Source organism: Vulpes vulpes, chromosome 1 (genome assembly GCF_048418805.1).
Source record: "Vulpes vulpes isolate BD-2025 chromosome 1, VulVul3, whole genome shotgun sequence".
NCBI classification, from domain to species: domain Eukaryota; kingdom Metazoa; phylum Chordata; class Mammalia; order Carnivora; family Canidae; genus Vulpes; species Vulpes vulpes.
This window is the reverse complement of record NC_132780.1, coordinates 11,864,993-11,887,432: the sequence shown is the minus strand read 5'-3', so window position 1 is coordinate 11,887,432 and position 22,440 is coordinate 11,864,993. Positions and strand designations below refer to the sequence as shown.

The following is a 22,440-nucleotide window of genomic DNA, read 5'->3' as shown; positions in this document are numbered from 1 at the left end:
TGCTTTATTATTGTTGTATGGAATGCAACAGATTTCTATACATTGATTTTGAATCCTGTAACATTATTGAATTTGTGCATCTCTTCTAGAAATTTTTTGGTGGAGTCTTGTGGGTTTTCTAGAGTATCATGTCATCTGTGAACAGTGAAAGTTAGACTTCTTCCTTGCCAATGTGGATGCCTTTATTTCTTTTTGTTGTCAAATTGCTGCCAGTACTTTGTTAAATAGCAGTGGTGAAAGTAGACATCCCTGTCTTGTTCCTGACCATAGAGGAAAAGCTCTCAGGTTTTCCCCATTGAGGATGATATCAGGTGTGGGTTTTTTTAATATGACCTTTATTATGTTGAGGTATGTTCCCTCTATCCCTCTGGTGGAGGGTTTTTATTGTGAATGGATGTTGTATGTTGTCAAATGCTTTTTCTGCATCCATTGAAAGGATCATATGGTTCTTTTCATTTATTGATGTGGTATAACACATTGGTTAATTTGCAAATATTGTACTGCCCTTGCAGCCCAGAAAGAAGTCCCACTTGATCATGGTGAATGATTCTTTTAATGTACTATTGGATTTTTTTCCAATAAATCCAATTGCTAGTATTTTTCCAATAAATCCAATTGCTAGTATTTTTCCAATAAATCCAATTGCTAGTATTTTTCTGAGAATTTTTGCATCCATGTTCATCAGGTATATTGGCCTGTAATTATTCTTTTTAGTGGGTTCTTCGGTTTTGGAATCAAGGTAATACTGGCTTTGTAGAATGAGTTTGGAAGTTTTCCTTCCTTTTCTGTTTTCTTGGAATAGTTTGAGAAGAATAGGTATTAAGTCTTTAAATGTTTGGTAGAATTATCCTGTGAAGCCATCTGGCCCTGGGCTTTTGTTTGTCAAGGAATTTTTTATTACTGATTCCATTTCTTTGCTAGTTATTCGTCTGTTCAAGTTTTCTATTTCTTCCTATTTCTATTTTGGCATTTTAGATGTTTCTAGGACTTATCTATTTCTTCCAGGTTTCCAGTTTGTTGGCATATACTTTTTTTTTTTTTTTAAGATTTTATTTATTCATGACAGAGAGAGAGAGAGAGAGAGGCAGGCAGAGACACAGGCAAAGGGAGAAGCAGGCTCCATGCAGAGAGCCCAACGTGAGTCTCAATCCCGGGTCTCCAGGATCACACCCTGGGCTAAAGGTACGCTAAACTGTTGAGCCACCCAGGCTGCCTGGCATATACTTTTTCATAATATTCTCATAATTATTTGTATTTCTGTGGTGTTGGTTGTTATTTCTCTGCTCTTGTTTGTAATTTTATTTACATGAGTCCCTTCTCTTTTTGATAAATCTGGATGGAGCTTTATCAATTTTATTAATTTTTTTGAAGAATCAATTCCTATCTCATTGGTTTGTTCTATTGTTTTTTTAGTTTCTATATCATTTCTGTTCTTATCTTTAATATTTCCTTCCTTCTTTTGGCTTTAAGTTTTGTTTATTCTTTTTCTAGCTCCTTTAGATGTAAGGTTAGGTTATTTATTAGAGATGTTTCTTGCTTCCTGAGGTAGGTCTACATTGTTATATGCTTCCCTCTTAAGACCGCTTTTGATACATCCTAAAGATTTTGGACCATCATGTTTTCATTTTTATTTGTTTCCATGTATTTTTAAATTTCTTCTGTATTTCTTGGTTGACCTATTCATTGTTTCATAGCATATTATTTAACCTACATGTATTTGTGATTATTCCAGACTTTTTCTTGTGGTTGACTTCAAATTTCATAGTGTAGTCAGAAAATATGCATGGTTTGATCTCAAATTATTTGTATTTGTTGAGGGCTTATTTGTGACCTAATATGTAGTCTATTCTGGAGAATATTCCATGTACACTTGTAAAGAATATGTATTCTACTTTTTTAGGATGTAATGTTCTGAATAGATCTGTTAAGTCCATCTGATCAAACATGTCATTCAAGTCATTGTTTCCTTGATGATTTTCTGCTTAGTTGATCTGTCCATTGATGTAAGTGGGATGTTAAAGTCCCCTACTATTATTGTATTGCTATCAACTAGTTCCTTTATATTTATTATTAATTGTTTTATATATTTGGATGCTTCCATGTTGGGCAATTGTTATATCTTTTTGTTAGATTGTGTCCTTTATTATATAGTGCCCTTCCTTGTCTCTTGTTACAGTCTTTGTTTTAAAGTCCAGTTTCTCTGATATACATACTGCTATTCCGGCTTCCTTTTGACATCTGTTTGCATGGTAAATGTTTCTCATCCCTTCACTTTCAGTCTACAAGTGTCATTAGGTCTAAAATGAGTCTCCTTTAGGCAGTGTGTAGATGAAGTCTTTTTTTTTTTTAAATCCATTTTGACACACTATGTTTTTTTATTGGAGTGTTTAGTCCATTTACCTTCAAAGTAATTATTGATATATATGTATTTATTGCCATTTTATTACTTGTTTTATGGTTGTTTTCTAGAGATTTTCTCTAATCCTTTCTTGTCTTTCTCTCTTTTATGGTTTGCTTATTTTCCTTAGTGATATATTTGGATTTCTTTCTCCTTATTCTTTTTTTTTTTAAAGGTTTTATTTACTCATGATAGACTTAGAGAGAGAGAGAGAGAGAGAGGCAGAGACACAGGCAGAGGGAGAAGCAGGCTCCATGCCAGGAGCCCGATGCCGGACTCGATCCCGGGACTCCAGGACCGCACCCTGGGCCAAAGGCAGGCGCAAAACTGCTGAGCCACCCAGGGATCCCCCTTATTTTTTTTTTTTAAGAAGATTTTATTTTATTTTATTTTATTTTTAAGATTTTATTTATTTGTTCATGAGAGGCACAGAGGCAGAGGGGCAGAGACACAGGCAGAGGGAGAAGCAGGCTCCATGCAGGGAGCCCAACGTGGGACTCGATCCCGGGTCTCCAGGATCACACCCTGGGCTGAGGGCAGTGCTAAACCACTGAGCCACCTGGGCTGCCCTTTCCTTATTCTTTGCATGTTTATCAGTGGTTTTGGAGGGGTTTTGTTTTTTAGTGGTTTTTGATATATGATTACCATTAGGTTTGCATATAGCCTTTTCTGCATATAGCAGTCTATATTAACTTGATGGTTAAATTTGAACCCATTCTTTTCTCTTTCCCCATGTTTTTGGTATATGTTATTGTATATCTTTTTGTGTGCGTGAGTTCCTATACTTACTTTTTACAGAAATATTTGTTTTTACTGCCATTGTTTTTTCCTACATTCATACTGTGACTCTGGTCTCTCCTTTCCACTCAAAATTTCTTGCAGAAATTTTGTGGCCACAGACTCCTTTAGTTTTTACTTGTCTGGGGGAACTATTTGTGTCTCCTTCTATTCTGATTGATAGCCTTGCTGGGTAGAGTATTCTTGGCTGCAGATTTTTCCCATTGAGCATTTGAATATATCATGCCTCTGTCTTTTGGCTTGCAGTTTCTGTAGAGAAATCTCTTGCTAGCCTTATGGGTTTTCCCTTGTAAGTTACTCCTTTTGTCTTGCTGCTTTTAGAATTTTTTCTTTATCACTGTATTTTATAAATTTAATTATAATATGTCTTGGTGTTGGCCTACTTTTGGTGATTTTGATGGGAGTTCTCTGTGCCTGCTGGATCTGAATGTCGGTTTTCTTCTCCAGATTAAGAAAGTTTCAGCTATTCTCTTCTCTTTTCTTTTCCTTTCTTTTCTTTTCTTTTCTTTCCTTTCTTTTCTTTTCTTTCTTTTTTTTCTCTTCTTTTCTTTTCTCCTTGATTTTACTTACTTATTTGCCAGAGAGAGAGAGCACAAGAAGGGGAAGCAGCAGAAAGAAGGAGAAGTAGGCTCCCTAATGAGCCCAATGCAGGACCCAGTCCCAGGACCGTGGGATCATGACCCAAAGGCATGTGAAGGCAGATGCTTAACTGACTGAGCTGATCAGGCATCCCTCAGCTATTACTTCTTCAAATAAATTTTCAGCCCCCTTTTCTCTCTTCTTCTTCTGGGACTTCTATAATATGAATGTTACTACATTTGATGGAATCATCAAGTTCCCTAAATCTATCCTCATTTTGTGTAATTCTTTCTCTGTTTTGTGTAGCTTCATTGCTTTCCATTATTTTGTCTTCTAGGTCATTGATTTGTTCTTCTTCATCTAGCCTGTTGTTTATTACATCAAGTCATTTTTGTTAAGATTTTATTTATTTATTCATGAGAGACATAGGCAGAGGGAGAAGCAGGTTCCCTGCAGGAAGCCTGGTGTGGGACTCAATCCCAGGAACTTGGGATCATAACCTGAGCCAAAGGCAGATGCTCAACCACTGAGCCATCCAGGTGCCCTGCATCAAACATGTTTCTAATCTTGTTTATTGCACTCTTCATCTCTGATTCTTTTTTTAAGTCTTTTATCTGTGTGTTAAGGGTCTCAATGATGTCTCCATTCTTTCTCAGGTCCAGTGAGTGTCCTGAGTATGATTGTTGCTTTAAATTCTCCATCAGACATCTTAGTTGCTTAAATCTCTGGCTGTGGTCTTGTCTTATCCTTTCATTTAGGATAAATTCTTGTCTTCTCATTTTGTCGAAGTCTCAGCCTGCTTCTTTCTCTATGTTAAAAAGCCAGTTATGTCTTTGCTCCCAAAAGTAATGGCCTTACCAAGAAGAGGTCATGTAGTGTCCAGGGCCTGGCACTTTAGGGAGCATCTCCAGTGTGTGCTGCAAGCACTCTGCTGTTGTTTCTGGCTGCTCTGTCCTTCAGGCCAGTTGTCTGCAGATGCTCTCCTTGCCTACTCTGGACGGTGATTGGTCCCTGGCCTGAATGGGGTGAATTATATCTAGGAGTGCTCTATCTGCTTGTGAAATGAGACTTTCCACCACCTCCACCAAAAATGAGGCCATGTAAAACTCTCTGGTCAGGAGACGTGGTGAGGGCAGGGTTTTGTGTTTGTGTTTAGGGGGAGGGGCCTGCCACGCTGGGACAGATAGATGTAACTGAGAAAGGCCGTTCTGCTGGAGCGCAGCAGGGTGGGGCTTGATGTAAGCAACCAATGTCAGCATTGCACTGCTTCCCACTGGCTCTGTGTTTATGTTTAGGGGTGGTGGAGGGAAATGGTGCCAGTCAGCTCTTTTGTTCCCACAGAGGTGTCTTTGTGAATGCTGCCTCTCAAGGACATGCTCTGAGAAGAGCAAATAATCTCCTCGCTGTGTGCCCAGGTGCTCTTCAAATGACTGTTTTCATGTTGTATGCCCCCAGGTTGTTTACCTGCCTTTCCTTCAAGTGTAGCACAGTGCCACTTGTCTATCCCAGCCAAGCCTGCTGACCTTTAAAACTCCAGGCTTTCATAGTAGAGGTTGTACTGTTCTAGGGGAGTTCCTCTAAAGTATTTGTTTGTTCAAACCTTATAGGTCACCCCAAGTATTATTTTTGTTGTCCAGAAATCCAAGGTACTCAAATATATTACTATAATCTAGTATCATAGCTTTTGAGGTCGTACCTTTATCTTAAGGGCAGTAGTTTGCCCTAAAATTCTTATGTAAGGATCATTGGATAAATGTCTTAGACATGAAATTTATGAATGGCCCTTTATCATTTCTTTACCCCCCCTTCTTGACATCCCAGGCTTGCCTCCAATTTTAGGTCCTTCAGTTTGCTTCTGCAAGCAGAGAGAACTCCTACATGAGGGGGCTCCTTTCCCTCATGTACAGTTCAAGTAAAGATCAGGAACCTTTTGTAAAACTATGAAAGTTTACTATGCTAATGTCTGATGGAATATTTCCCTGCTAGTGCAACTTTTGGAAGTTGCTTTCTCCATTGATTTAAACCTACACATGCAATTAAAAAATGCAATGCAAAAAAAAAAATCCCCACCAGAAAACAAGCTTTAAGTCCCACTGTTTGTAAGAACTTAGAAAATTCAGCCCTTCTTACTTTCCAAGCCAATGGCAATAGGGAAATGTTCTCCTTGCATTTTCCCCTGTGTGCTCCACTCTCTCACCCTTCTCTGTGAGCATGGTTTCCACCCCTGCAAACCAGCCAGGATTCATTTCTTCTCTAAACCACATCTCCATATTTCATATTGAAGAATTGTTGTAGCCTCTTCTATTTAGTAGGGTTTGTTCTGTCAGTCTTCAGATTGATTTCTGGGATATTTAGGATGATTTGATAGTTACCTAGTTGTATTTGTGGGACAAGGCAAGCCTAGGGTACTCTTACTCTGGCACCGTCTTCCTGTCTCCTAACAATTATATTTAAACATTCAGTGCTAAATATTGTTGTAGGAGTTTTATATGAGTTAACATATTCAATTTTCAGGAGTTCCCTAGGGTCCAATGGATATTGTTAGTCCCATGTTAAAGATGAGAGAAGAGAGACAGGGTCAGCATAAGTAATTTATCCTGGGTTCACACACATAAGAGGCTGAACTGGGATTTCAATTTAGGTTTCAATCTGTTGTCTTAGTTCTGACTGTGTTTGGTATCAGGTTGAGAAGTCATGTTTTAGACTTTTGTAGATGGCCATAAAAGCTATGTATGTCAATGAGCTTTCAGTTTTTGATGATATTTTCAGTTGTCTGAAATTTAATTGTATTTTATTTAAAATCATATTTATAGTTCTAAGTGAAATAAGTCAGAGAAAGACAACACCATATGATTTACCTATATGTGGAATCTAGAAAACCAAAGCAAACAACAATAAAAAAAAAAAACAGAAACAGACTTGTAAATACAATGAACAAACTAAATTGGTGGTTGCCAGAGGGGAGGAAGTGGGTGCAATGGGTGAAATAGATGAAGAGAATTAAGAGGTACAAACTTTCTGTTATAAAATAAATAAGTCACGGGGATGAAAAGTACAGAATAGAGTCAATAATACTGCACTAATTTTGTGTGGTGACAGATGGTAACTAATCATAGGGAGAACTGCATAACATATAGAATTGTCAAATCATTGTGTCATACCTGAAATTAATATGTCAACTATACTTTAAAATAGGCTAAATCCTAGAAAGAAATCTGTAGTTCATATTCTGATTATAGAAATGATTATATATTGCATATTGTAGAGAATTAGGAAAATGCATGAAATATAAACAAATGATAATAGCAAATATTTTTAGACTCTTACGACTAGAGGCCATGTTTCCAATAGTTTATGTGTATTGATTTATTTCTCATAACAAATCTATTACTCCTACTTTACAGATGGGGAAATGGATTTTTAAAAAACAATTATTGTATGGTAAAATTCATTTTTTTTTCTTTTTGGGATACAGTTTTATTAATTTTTAAAAAAGATTTTATTCATTTATTTATGAGAGACTCAGAGAGAAAGAGAGGCAGAGACACAGGCAGAGGGAGAAGCAGAGTCCACGCAGGGAGCCCAACGTGGGACTCGACCCCGGGACCCCAGGATCACACTCCAAGCCAAAGGCAGGTGCTAAACCACTGAGCCACCCAGGCATCCCAGTAGTACTACCATACTTCTACTTTTAGCTTGAATTTAAGAAACATCATCAAGTCTGTAGCTAAAGCTAGTTTCTAAAGCCATTCATGATTGAGGTCAATCTTTCTCATTTAGAAATATTTCAGTCGCAGCTCTGAGATTTTTTTAAAAAGTCACAATAAAACTTTACTGCTGCTCAGCCATTGAACTGCTGTATGGTAAGGCAAGTTAGGATATTCAGTTTCTGTTTCTGACAAAATTCATTAAACTGATGATGGTTAAGTCTGTGAGACTAAATGAAGTTTACTGTTGACACTGCTGGTTCTGTAGCACATAATAGATTACAATATTTTCTGCAAAGTACCTGCTTTGAATAACAAAATAAATAACCATAGGCTTTAAACACATTTGTATAAGCTTTATAAATTTGTAATCAGTTTTAACACATCCTAGCTCCTTACACTTCAGGATTTACTGAATTAGGATTTTTTTCAACTTTAAAAATATTTTAAAAAATAAAAAATAAAAATAAAATAAAAATAAAAATATTTTTACCTGTAATTGTTCCACACAGACTATTCCTAGAGGCTAATTATTTAGTCACTTTAAACTTGGCATTGATTCCTTGAATGAACAACTACTGAGGAATGTCAGTAATATATGTGGAATTATCAAAAGTGAAATAAAATTCATTGAATCATATTCTTTGTATTTTATTTTATTTTTTTAAGAAAGTCTCAGAAGGAGACAATATATTTTTTTAAAGATTTTGTTTATTCATTCATTCATTCATTCATTCATTCATGAGAGACACACACAGGGGGGGAGAGAGAGAGAGAGAGAGAGGCAGAGACACAGGCAGAGGGAGAAGCAGGCTCCATGCAGGGAGCCTGACCTGGAACTCCCCAGGTCTCCAGGATCAGGCCCTGGGCGGAAGGCGGCACTAAACTTCTGAGCCACCTGGGCTGCCCTATTCTTTGTATTTTAATTGACTATAATGTTTTAATTGTTTTCAGCTTTCAAGCAACTATTTTTGCCCCAAGTCTAATAATCTTAAACAAATTTGTTTTCTCTGGACACATTTCTTTGGCTGCTATAATCAAACAAGATTTAATTAACTCATCATTGGTAAATTACCTTTCTTTGCTTAGGTCAGAAATAGAAGCTGAATGTCCTAAACTTACTTTGGTTGTAGCTTCATTTTCATTACTTATTTTTTGTGAAGAAATTCTGCTCTGATGAGACATTTTATTTTAAATTTTCTAGTTTCTCTGACCACTCCTTTACCATAAATTGAGGATACTTGTGATAAGTGCTAGACTTTTTTTTTTTTTTTTTTTTTTAGCATAGCGATGTTGTCACTGCATAATAAGGAAGAGGCTTTGTCATCTAATTTAGTAACAAAATATTTCACTTCCAATGTGCCTTAGAAGTGCATCATTTAAAGTCTACTTTTCTCTTCTTGTTTTGACAGGATGAGTATGTACTTGTAAAAAAAAAACAAAAACAAAAGGTTGTGTACAACAATACACACATGGTACTTGAGGTGCTGGTAATTCATAACAGAGTCATAGTGATTTGGATTGTGCTTAGTAACAGTACAAAGAAATGAGAGTGGCAGTACAGTCTCTGTTACAGCTATACAACTGCTGCTGTAGTATGAAAGCAGCCAGAAATAGACTTAAAGAAATGAACATAGCTTTGTTCCAGTAAAACTTATAGAATTTGTGGAATAATACCATTTGATCATTTACACATGCCATAAAATAATGATCTTTTAAAAAAGTTTTTCTAACCATTAAAAAATAATCAGTGTTGGGGGGATCCCTGGGTGGCTCAGCGGTTTGGAGCCTGCCTTTGGCCCAGGGTGATCCTGGAGTCCCAGGATCGAGTCCTGCGTCGGGCTCCTGGCGTGGAGCCTGCTTCTCTGTCCTCCTGTGTCTCTGCCTCTCTCTTTCTCTCTCTACATCTATCATGAATAAATAAATAAATAAATAAATAAATAAATAAATCTTTAAAGAAAAATATCAGTGTTAGTCCATCACTAAGTATGGTAAAAAACCAGTGTTAGCTCATAGCCTAAACAAAAACAAGCAGGGGGGCTGTATAGTGGCCACATTTAGCTAAACTTTTTATTTTCTCTTGTGTTCTTATGTTTTCAATTACATTGGTTTATGTCTTATGTTTATGGGATTTATTGATTTCTATCCACTTTTTATTTTTTCCTTTTTTTCTATTTACTTTAGGTGTAGTTTATTTGCCCTTTCCTAGTTAGCTTAAATTGATTTAAGACTCTTCTTTCCTAACACATGAATACATTTCTCTATAACATTTGCTTTACCTGTATTTCACACATTTTGATATGTTCTTTTGTCATTTTGATTCCATTCTAAGTATGTTCTAGTTTCTTTTGTGACTTTGGCCTTTTGGTTGCTTAGAAGTATGCTGTTTAATTTCCAAATGGAGGTTGTCCAGAAATCTTTTTGTTATTCATCTCTAGTTTATTTCTATTGTAGTTTGAGAAAATACTTCATAAGATTTCAAATTCTTATCGAATTAATTTTTTGGAAAATGTATCTGAAATTTAAAAATTTGTTTGATGGTCTCAATAGCAGACTGGAGATGACAAAGCAAAGAATCCACGAACTTGAAGATAAAGGAATATAAATACTTCAATCTGAGCAAGAGAGAGGAAAAAATATTGACAAAAAGAGCAAAGAATTAGAGCCTTGTGGGACAATATCAATTCTCATAATCATGTCATTAGAGTCTCAGGAGAGGAGGAGAGGAATATTTGTGTGGAAGTACTGGCTGAAAACTCCCCAAATTTGGTGAGATACATACATTTACAGATTCAGGAAGCTTGGTGGATACCAAATACAAGAAGTTCAGAATCACTTCTGGATACATCATAAAGTTCTGAAAGGTACAGGTAAAAATTCTTGACCACAGCTAGAGAAAATAGTACATTATATGTGACAGAATGATGATTCAAATATCTACAGATTTCTCAGGAAAAATTATGGAGACTAGAAGATGGAACAACATCTTTAAAGTACTTAAGTAAAGGAATTGCCATCTCAAAATTATATATCCAGTGAAAGTTTCTTCTGCAAATGAAGGGGAAAATGTCACATCTGTGCTAAAAAAAGAAGTGCTAAAAGAGGTTCTTTAGGCTGAATAGAAATGATACCAAATGGAAACTAGGAACTTAAGACATTGAAGAAAGAGTAACAGAAATATAAGCTTTTGATAAATATAAAATACCATTTTTCTCCTTTTAAAAATCTACGTGACTGTTTAAAGTGAAAAATTAGAACTTTCTTTGGCTAGAGTGTGGTATATAGAGTAATACAACTATTACATCCAGGGGGAGGGTTAAGGGAAATACTTGATGATAAGGGTTTTGCAGTTTACTGAAAGTGGTAAAACAGTAAAACTAAGTGCACTGTGAAAGACTAGATGTGTATAGTGCAACCCTAAAGGAAAAAGATCCCAAGAGCTATAGCCAGAGGTTAATAGATAAAATTATTGGAATCCTAAAATCTTTTTTTTTTTTTTAAATAACCTCAAAGAAGGGAGAAAATGGGTAACTGAAGAAGAAAATCGGGAGGAAAAATGGGGAAAAAATGGTAGACTTAAATCCAACCATATAAAAAATTACATTAAATGCTAATGGCCTAAATACATTAACTAAAGAGATTATAAAATTGGATAAAAAACAAGAACCAGGTATATAATGTTTTAAATAGCCTACTTTACATATAAAGACATAAGTAGGTTAAAAGTTAAAGGAATTACCCAAAAAAAGGTATGCCATGGAAATACCAATCAAAAGAAAACTAGAATGGCTGTAGTAATATCAAAGTAGACTTCAGACCAAGGACTATTACCAGGAATAAAGAGGGACATTTACACCAAGGGTCAGTTCACCTAGTAAACATAGCAATCCTAAATATGTATTCACAAAATATCATAGCTTCAAACTACATGAAGAAAACTGGACAAAACCGAAAGAAGAAATGGAGAAACCACAATTTTGTATGGAGATTTCAGCACACTTCTCAGTAACTGATAGAATGAGCAGACTTGTTCAGTAAGAATACAAAAGACCTGAACAATACTATTAACATTTTCAGAAAACACCATGAAATAAATAGAATGCATATGATTTTCATGAGCTTCAATTTTGATCATTTCTGCTGACCTGTCTTTGAGTTCACTGGTGTTTCTGCTCTGTCTCTCCCACTCAGTTGCAGGTTTCTATATAGTAGGGACTACATCAAGTTCTCAGTGTGCTTATTGCCAAATATAGGTATTGGCAGAGAGGAATTATTCAATACCTGTTTGTGGTTGGTGTAGCTTTCCAACAGACATCAAGGTAGGGGGACCTTCAGCTCAGTGAGGTTGTATTAAATTTTCTGAAAATGGAAAGGAACAAACAATATAAATATTTCCTGTTCTTTATCTCAATCAGATTGGATAGAATGCTGAAACCACCCACTTTTTTACAGAATGATCAAAGGGTGATATACACCTATTGATAATTACGGACCTAAAATAAATATGCTTAGAAGCAAACTATAGCTTATGTGTGGCTTCTATATTTATTTCATGGTGACAGCAAGGTAATAACAGCTAACATTTGTTGAGTGCTTATGAACTACACTGACTTTCTAAACTTGGATGCATTAACTCATTTATTCCTCATAATAACTCTACTTCTATCTTCATTTTACAGATGAAGAAATAGAAGCATCAAGAGGTTAATTAACATGTAAAGTTTGCCCTGCCAGTAAGCGGCAGAATCTTGATTAAAGTTTCGCAGCCTAATTCTATAGCCTAGGCTCTTGGCCCAAACATTCTGCTTCCATTAGACTGGCAAAATGGGTTTTAGGAGTTGATATGGCTATAGTAAAGCCTGTTAAAAGGTATCCTAGAACAGGGGACATGAAGTTGAGTGTAAAAAGCCAAGAGGATCTAGGACTCAGGTGGGCAAACTACTACCCATAGCTCATTTTTGTAAATCCTCTCTGCACATATAAAATCCTGGAAGCTTTCCTGTGAGATCAAGTGATTTACATAGCTGGAGTTTACAAGGGAGAACAGACATGGAAGATTCTTCTATGGGTGGCTTCCTAAGAATCTAGACTTTATACTAAAGGCACTGGGTGGCCATGCACATGTTTTAACCAAGAAAGGAACAGAATCAGACTTTTACTCTTTACAAAATATTTTTTTAAAAAAATTTCTGTGGGATGATGAGTGTTTAAATGCCTATTTAACATGAATTGCTTTATATTTATGTTCTGAATTCTTAAGTCCCTTGGATGATTAGTGATTCTTGTTGCTTGATAAACCTGATCAGTCTAAGCTGGAAGACTGCATTCATGCTGAGTATGTGCCCGAAGAAACATGCACAACTCACAGTACTGTTCTTATCCCTTAGAGATAACTCCTGGAGCACCTTATAATAGGGAGCTGTGGTGAGCTGGGAATCAGAGCCTGAGTTCCAGGCCCTGCTCTGCTCCTTGCTTATGTGTTCTCCAGTCATTCCCTATACTCATTGAGAGGCTGAATAATGGTTGATTGCATAGGCTCAGGTTGCAAACTGCCTCTATTCATTTCAAAATCTATGTTTGCAAGCCTCTCTGCAAACTGTAGTCAACCCAAGGGGAAGGGTTTCATTTTCATGAAAACGCTTGCTCCACTGGTACCAATTTATAGACCCTGAACCTGGGCCTGGGCATTGGTTTGGTACTGTTTCATTTTTAAAATTAACTTCCCAGCAATAACTAGTGGGCTGGTAGATTGAGAACCACCATCCTAGTAATTAAGAACATGGACTCAGGGATGATAATGCTGGCTGCTCTGCTGACTGAATGGATAATCATGAATAAATAACTTAAAATCTCAATGCTTCAGCTTTTCCAGTTACTGCAACACATGGCGGCATGAACAGCAAAGTCTCCTGCAACACCCCGTATCAAGAGATGTGGGAAGTCCTGAATGGCAACCAGCATAAGCACTGGAAGTTTTTGGAGACAGCAGAGCTGCGCCTCTCGGACAAATGCTTCTCAGGCACCATCAGACTTAAGTCACGCCCTGCTGCAAATTCTCCATGTGTGATTTAGGGAACCAGCAGTACTGTGATGAGGCCAAGGCTGTGGATATTTCCCATATGGGCATTGAGGCACTGAAGACTCACCAAAAGTAAAAATTAGTCAAGAAATATGATGTCTTTATGGCTTCAGAATCTCTGATCGAGCAGATCCCATGAATTCTGGCCCAAGCCTGAACAAGGCTGGCAAGTTCCCTTCCTTTCTGACCCGCAGTGAGAACATGGTGGCTAAAGTGGGTGAAGTGAAGTCTACAATCGAATTCCAGATGAAGAAGGTGCTGTGTCTGGCAGTAGCCATTGGCCACATGAAGATGACAGATGATTTCTGCATATCATTGCTCAAGAAAAATAGGCAGAACATCTGAGCTTTATACATCAAGAGCATCTTGGGCAAGCCCCAGTGCCGGTACTAAGGCACAGCTTAATAAACCCTAGTGTTCTCATAACAAACAAACAATCCAACTCAATGCTTCAGTAGTCTCAACAGTAAAAATTGTCTCAATCCTTTGAGTTGTTGTGAAGATTACATGAGGCAACTTCTCTAAAGCATGTATTTTGGTTCTTCTCACCACCTTTTCAGCTGCTTCTTTGCCCCAGGCACCCTCTGTTTGAGTACCCTGTTGAACTTAGAGTGGCTAATACGGCTCTGTCTCCTCCAGGGCTAACATTGGGCCTCGTTTTCTTCATTGAGCCCATCTAACTCTCTCCCTTATCCAGTCTAGGTTTGGGGACCCTTTCCATGTTCCCCCAAAGGACCCTGTTTAAACTCTACTCTGGCATCTTCAGTGTGTAATAGCTAATTTACTAATCGATCTCCCACAGTTAGGTGTGAGCAATTAGAGACCTGGGCACTATATCCCTTTTAGAAGGTGATCTATAAATATTGGGTAAGTGGAAGAAAACAACTCTTTCACTGCTAACTACAAAGCCAAGTCAATGCTTGTTCTTGGTAATTATGCATACATTCTGTGGATTCTTCAGCTGTGGCGTATGTAGGCATGGACCTGGAAGCAGATGGGTACCCTACTGGAGGGGCAGAAAACCTCTCTGTCAGATAGTATGAAAAGGTTCAATCTTATTCACAGCCTATGGCCAGCCCTTTTTTTGAGTTCTTTCTCTTCCACAAATGATCTTGAAGTTGCTTGAAAACAGTAAATCGCAGTAAATACCTATTGAAAACAATAAATAATCTTGCCCAAGAAATTCAACTCCAAAAAAAAAGAAAAAAGAAATTCAACTCCTGGTCCCCAAGTCCTCACAAGCATCAAGCACTGAGCCAGTGCTTTCCATAGATATGAGAAATATAGTGGCATCACTGGCTTCTTTAATCTTTCATTATATCCCTGTGGGAAGAGGAATGTGCTATCTGAGCCTCTTCTGGCTTCAAGAAGAATATGGGGACAGATGGTAGCTACCCTTGTGGGGAACACAGAGTAATGTATAAACTTGTAGAATACCTGAAACTAATGTAACATATGTGCCAACTATACTCAAAAATAATAAAATTAAGAACTAATAAAATTAAGAAGTTAATTAAAAAAAAAAAGAATATCAGTCATTAAACTTTTCAGAGGGGTGGTCTCCATGTCTAAACAAGTATTATTACTGGGGCAACAGAGTATTAAGTAAGAAGTCATCTTTGTTGCCAAGATGTCTTACAAGACAGATTTACAAGGATAGTTTTATAATGGAGAATAGTGTCTGATTTTCTGTTATAATAGAAAACGTTGTTATAATTACAACAGTTTTCTGTTAGTCACATGTAATCCTATTGGCAGTCCTGATAATGTTGGCTGTATTATGGTCCTAATGCTTCAGATTACACAAATGAAGTCTAGAGAGGTTACTAAATTAACCATGGTTAAATATATGTATATATTATATATTTTGTGTGCTACCTTATATATTATATGTCCTATGCATATTACATATGCTTTCTGTAGCAATGCCAATATAGAGCAAATGTACAGCCAGTACACAACAGTGCCAGGTATTGAAACTGAATTCTATGCCCAGAGTCCACTTTTAACGAGTACATTCCACTGCCTCTCCGTTTCCACATTTTCCAGTGTCAGTGAGTTCTTAGGAGCCGAGAGGTATGTGAGGAGTGCTGAGTATCACTGCAGACTGTCCTATGCATGTGGGCACCCTGCCAGGATAACCTCATGATAACTGGAATACAGCTCATGCTCTGCCTGCCAAGGGGTGTGTGGCAGTATCTGCTCGGGCAAGGGACACTTTTTTCTGTTTTGAATAAAGATACATTTCACTTTCTCTCATGGCTTCTTTCTTATTGCTTCGTTTTGCTTTCTCAGGTCTTGGCCTTTCCCTGGGAAAAGGAGGAGAAAATGATCAAGTTCCAGGTGAGCTGGATTTTTTTTTTTTTAAGATTTTATTTATTTCTGCATGAGAGACACAACATGGGGCTCAATCCCAAAACCATGAGATCATGACTTGAGCCCAAACCAAGAGTTGGATGCTCAACTGACTGAGCACCCAGGTACCCACAAAAAGCAAGAGAAAGAGAGAGAGGCAGAGGGAGAAGCAGGCTCTTCTCAGGGAGCCTGATGGGGGACTCAATCCCAGGACTCCAGGCACACCCTGGGCTGAAGGCAGGTGCTAAACCGCTGAGCCACCCAGGGATCCCAGTGAGCTGGATTTTTATTTCTGTCACTGAACGTTTTATTTCACTTCTCAGGCGGATACATTTCTTTCTCTTCCTTGCCAAGAATAAAGAATTATAGCAGATGTTTAATGCCATTTATATGCCATGCTCTTTGTTCTTTTTAAAAAATTTTTTCCTTTAAGTTTTTGTCTTACTGTCATTTTATTTTTATTAAAAATAATGTAAAAGAGAAGAGAAATTTTTTATTATTTTATTTTATTAAATTTTATTTAAATTCAATTTGCCGACATATAGTATAATACCCAGTGAAAGTTTTTATTTTTATTTATTTATTTATTTATTTTCCAGTGAAAGTTTTTAAATAGGGATGCCTGGCTGGCTCAGTCAGTGGAGCATGTCACCTGATCTCAGGGTTATGAGTTCAAGCCCCACGTTGGGTGTAAGATTATTATTATTTTTTTTTAATAATTTTTTTTTAAATTTTTATTTATTTATGATAGTCACAGAGAGAGAGAGAGAGAGAGGCAGAGACACAGGCAGAGGGAAAAGCAGGCTCCATGCACCGGGAGCCCGACGTGGGATTTGATCCCGGGTCTCCAGGATCGTGCCCTGGGCCAAAGGCAGGCGCCAAACCGCTGTGCCACCCAGGGATCCCTGTAAGATTATTTAAATATAAAATCTTTAAAAAAAAAAAAGAAATTTAAAAAATGAAAAAGTCCATATGTTACTGTGTTTATGAATTTCTTGTTTTTCCATAGTCATTTTATATGCATTATTATATGCAATAATTTTAAACTTTTTTCACTTAAATTACACGACTTAATTTTTGTCATCTAATATTTCAGTGAGCTGCTGTACCCCTCCATCTTTAACTATTCCCCATTTACAAATTTTGTTTTTGATGATTCTCACAGTTTTATGCAGAAGTATCAGTTTTCACTACCTACAACCTTTATTTAAAAGCAATTTTTAAAAAGATGTATTTATTTATTTATTTGAAAGAGTGGAGGGTGGGGGTGGGCAGAAGGAAAGAGAGAGAGAGAGAGAATATCTCAAGCAGACTCCCTGCTGAGTGTGGACCCCGACATGGGGCTCAATCCCAAAACCCTGAAATCATGACCTGAGCCCAAAACAAGAATTGGATGCTCAACTGACTGAGCACCCAGGTACCCACAAAAAGCAATTCTGAGAGAATTCTAACAGTTTGTTGTAGGTACTCAAAACAAAAAACAAAAAACAAAACAAAACAAAAAAACAAACCTTTTTTCTCCTAAATGATGCCTCAGGTACTTTATAAAAAGAATACCTAAAAGATGGTTTTATGTAACAGGATCTTACTGAAGCTGAACTCAGAAAAAAATTGTGGGATGTTTTCACACAAAAAGAGCTAGATTTTTTTTTTTTCCCTGAAGCTTTCTTTGTGTGTATCTGTGTATGTTTCTGTACTTCTGTGTGTTTGACCCTTCATGTATTAATTTCTTTTATTAGAGCAATGCAGGCCTTTGTTAAAGAATTGTAGTTATGCTGTAGGACATGCAAGCACTTTCCATCTGTCACTTTATTCACTGCTCCAAGGGGGAGTTAGAATAATCTGCACTGTTAACATGAAGGTAAGAGGTTTATGGAAGTTTTAGTCCTGCTCAAGTTCCTGCAGCAGACAAGTGTCTAGCCAACTCCGTTTCCCTTCTGGATAAAGAGTATCAGGAAAGAGGTTAACTGGAGGAAAGAGAAGCAAAACAAAATCCAAAACCAAACCAGAGTTTTCATTCAGAGACCAAGGCTTGAGGTTGTGACATTTGGAGCTCCAGCCAGAACAAATACAGCATTGGACAGGTCTTTATACAAAACACTTACATTTCCCAGGGTACCTGGGTGGCTCAGTGGTTGAGCGTTTGCCTTTGGTGCAGGTCATGATCCCAGGGTCCTGGGATCAAGTCCCACATCAGGCTCCCCGCAGGGAGTCTGCTTCTCCCTCTGCCTGTCTTTGACTCTCCATGTCTCTCATGAATAAATAAAATTCTTTAAAAAAAGAAAACATTTGCATTTCCCTATACTAAAAGGAGACAAATGACCAAATAGAATGAAAAATATTTGCAACATATTTGGAAGAAAAGGACTTAATGTCTCCAAAGTTAATATTTTGAATACAACAAGAACAAGAGATGACCAGCAAATACATGAAAAGGGAATGGTCTTCATTACTAATCAACTATGAAAATTTTTCTAAATAACTGTTTTTTTACTTCTGAGATTATCAGAGATTTTTTTTTTAAGTATTCATATCTGGTGTTGGCCAGAGTATAGTGGTTTAGGGATTTATACTTGGAAGAAGAATAAGCTGGAAAAAATCTTTTTTGGAGGAAACACCTATCACGAATTCAAAACGCTAAAGGTTGTCATTTAGCATTACCATTTCTACTTTTAGAATTTATTTTAAGGAGATGCTCCAGGGTCTGTGTGAAAGGATTTTTTGTTGTGACATCATTTATGATAGATAATCTAAAACTAAGTAAGTGAACATTATTTGGGTGAGTTAATCATAATCCTAAATCATTGACTTACTATATAGCGCTATAGTGGGAAGACAGACATGATCACAATAATAATCATAATAGCTAACATTTATTGGGTACTCTGTGCCAGGCACTGCTCCAGAGTGCTTTGCCTATAGTCACTCATGTTATTATCAGTACCCTATGGTATAGGTAGCAGCGTGCAGAGGAGAAAATGAAGAACTTATCCAAGGTCACTTAGCACGAGGCAGAGCATTCCAGTGTGAATACAAGTGGTCAGGCTCTAGAGCTGTGCCCACACAACACCGTAAACGCTGTGCACTCTGGATGGGGCATAGAGGATGAACTACATACTTCAACAGCAAGGGTGATCAATAGCCTATAAGTTTGGCACATTTAATAAGTGGAATGTATGTGTGTATGTAAAAGAGAGAACAGAGACTCCATCACACACTACTAGATCTGAAGCTTTGCTGGGGGCAAATGACGTTTTTTTGTTTTTTTTTGCAAATGACGTTTTTAATAAAATTTAAAATATTAGTAGCTCATGAAGCAGCAGAATTCCAGGAACTTACCTCTAGGAATGCTAACAACAAGCAGCTATCAGTTTGTTGGTTTGTTTGTTTGGCAGTAAAATAATGTGCGAGGATTTCTTTTCTTGCAGTCCTTTTGGTACATGGAATGAGTGGTATAGAAGGCAAGTAGAAGGTAGCTACTTTGATTGGGTCTCCCAAATTCTAGAACTGCTTCCCATCCTTGACACTTTCTTAGTGCTGCCTTTCTTTCAAAAGCATTCTGTGTGTGCTTGGTGTTGTAGGAGCCAGTGATGTTTAAGGATGTGGCTGTGGTCTTCAGTGAAGAGGAGCTGGGGCTGCTGGACTCCACCCAGAGGAAGCTGTACCGAGATGTGATGCTGGAGAATTTCAGGAACCTGGTCTCTGTGGGTGAGGACCAAGCACTTGATGATTGCATGTCAGCCCCCTGGAATGTCTGAGGTGTTTAAGCTCTGAGACTCTTGAAATCATCCCCTGAGCTTGGGCAAATAAGAGTCCTCATAATCCTTGTACAACACAGATAAGATGTTTCTATCCTTCCAACTATGTAACTGGGCAAATTGTGGTCCAGCCCCATCACTTGTCAGGAAGTCAATTTAGTGAGTTGCTCCAGCTTTTTTTTTAGGGTGCTAGTAACAATAACTGTTTTTTTTGTTGTTTTTTGTTTTGTTTTTGTTTTTGTTTTTTTTTTTTAATAACTGTTTTATTAACTTGATTTTGCAGAGGTATTTTGTTTTTTGCATTAACAGTGTATTTGTAAATAACTTAACTTACAAAACATTTGCAAAAGTAAAGAATAAGAACACCTCAATAGCTTTTACATGGATTCACCTATAGTAGCATTTTACCCCATTAATATTTTTATTTACATACACATTCTTTCTTTCTCCATATATATTTGTGTATATATATGAAAACATATGTATATTCCTAATATTTTTTGTGAACCATTTGAGAGTAATTTACATATACCATGGCCCTTATCTCTAAAGACTTCAGTGTATATGCAGAGTTTGGGAGTCCCCAAGACTGCTCTTACTCCAACACCAATTGTAGTAAGCTCAGGGGTCCCCAGGACAATTCACTAGGAGGATTCTCAGAAGGCTCTGAAAACTGTTATACTCATGGTTACACTTTATTACATGAAAATGATACAAGTTAAAATTAGCCAGGAGAAGAGGCACTTGGGGCAGCATCAGGGGATTTCCAGCACCATCTTCTAATTGTCTCTCCCAGAGGAGTCATAGGCAGCGCTAACTCTTCCCAGCAGTGATGGGTCACGGTACACAGGGAGTATTGCCAACAAGAGAGGCTCACACAAGCTTTGGTGTCCAGCACTTTTATTGTGGTTTGGCCATGTAGATATGGTTGGACACCTGTGTGGCTAACCTTAGTTTCCAGCCCCCCTGGAAATGAAGCTGATAGCAGGTGGCCCAAAGATCCCACCATAAATCACATTGGTAACCAATCTGGTGTAGTCCAAAGCCTCCACGTGAGAAAGACACTCTTCCTGGACAGAGAATCCCAAGGACTTAGAGATCGCTTCCTAAGAGCTGAGGCCAAAAACCAGACCTCTCTTTGAGCAGCTTAATTCTTCACTGAATGGTATATTTTGTAGAAATAGGAATATTCTCTTACATATTCCCAGTATAAATATAATACTTTTATCCAATCTTTCATTTATGCTCTGCTTTTATCAGTAGACCCAGTTATATTCCTAAAAGCATATTTTTCTTTCTCCAGAGTAAGGCCTAGTTTTCAGTCTACTGTAGCTGTCATGTCTCTAGCTTCCTTTAATTTGGAACATTTCCACAGCAATTTCTTTGTCTCTTATGAAAGTGACCTTTTAGAAAAATACTGTTATTTCTATCTTCCTCCACCCCCATATTTCATGTAGCATTCCTAATATTTCCTTATAATTAGGTTCAGATGATCCATTCTGGCTGGAACTCTGCATTGATAGACCTTTTGAGAATATGACATCTAGAGAGGTCTGCCATCTGTTCCTCATTGGTGGTGCTAATTTTGATCATGCAGTCAAGATGTCCAATTTCTCCACTACAAAATTATTGCTTTGTTTCTCTTGCAATCATAGGGCAACATTTTTTAAGACCACACAAATATTTCTGTGTAGATATAGCATCCAGTGATGATTCTTCCCTTATCCATCTGGTCTTTACCATGATCGTTACAAAATGATTTTCTGACTTAGTACCTCCTTCACAGTTAGCAGTCAGCTCTTGGCATTCTACAGTAAGCAAGAGCCCCCCACACTTTAATCATTTAGTTATTTATAGAGACTTGTGAATTCTTTTTTTAAAATGGTTTATAATATTGCCATAATTGTTTTGGTGCTCAAATTGTTCCAAATTCAACCTTTCGTAATATGCCCCCACCACTTTTTTGAGCACTTCCTTACTTTATGGCATAGGTGCTGTTGTGTGTTCATATTTTACTTTATATCCCAGCTCTGGAATCATCCGTCTCTTGGAGAATGGTATTTAACAACAAGGCTTGAATGCTAGATATTGTCACTGCCACTGTAGTGGCTTTGTTTCTTGGTCTCAGGCAATAGAGCAGGTAGGTAAGAATATGTATGTGTGCATATATTCACAAACATATACATACATACATGTGAGTAGATGTTCAGTTTTATTAAACATACGGGAGATGTTAAGTAAAATTATACTGAAATACCATTTCTCCCACATGAGATTACCAAAAATTCAAACACTTAACACTGTACTTTTTTGGCATAGCTGTGGGAAATAAAGCACTCTCATGCACTGAAAGTAGGAAAGCAAAACAGAACAGTCCTGAAGGAGGGGAATTTGACAATTACCCAGCAGTGTTCCCAGCAATTCTTCTAGGAATTTTCCCTAAAGACAGCAAAGTGCAAAAGAGCATTAATAGTATATTACAATTCATGTAAGTAAGAAGGGGAAATAAGGAAATCTACATATATCTGCTTGTCTTTATAAGAAGAAACCCAAGAAGGATTAATCAGAAATTCATGAAGTTAGTCTCATACAGTGGTAAGGTAGGAGTGTGGAAGATGTGTCACACTCCTTTCAGTATGCTTTTCTGCCTGGTTGGGACTTTTTGAAAATATGTTAGTTCAGTGCATTTTAAAAACTAAAGAAGAGAAAGGTAAGATGGGTAAATGAGTGATGGGCATTAAGGAGGACACTTGTGGGGATCCCTGG

General features: G+C 37.3%; 1 protein-coding gene across 5 annotated transcripts in view; it reads left to right on the top strand.

Moving 5' to 3' along the window:
* The window catches only part of ZNF112 (zinc finger protein 112), a 42,055-nt gene that overhangs the window by 3,423 nt on the left and 16,192 nt on the right, over positions 1-22,440 (top strand). Inside the window, exons 2-4 of one of the 5 annotated variants that reach the window (XM_026013953.2) lie at positions 13,346-13,947; positions 15,857-15,904; positions 19,498-19,624. In XM_026013953.2, the coding sequence (XP_025869738.2) occupies positions 15,890-15,904; positions 19,498-19,624 (142 nt within the window). In that variant the 5' untranslated portion in view covers positions 13,346-13,947; positions 15,857-15,889. Of the gene's footprint in view, positions 1-13,345; positions 14,429-15,856; positions 15,905-19,497; positions 19,625-22,440 lie in introns of all 5 variants that reach the window. The other 4 variants (XM_026013952.2, XM_072754529.1, XM_072754543.1 and 1 more) reach the window with 4 other exon arrangements.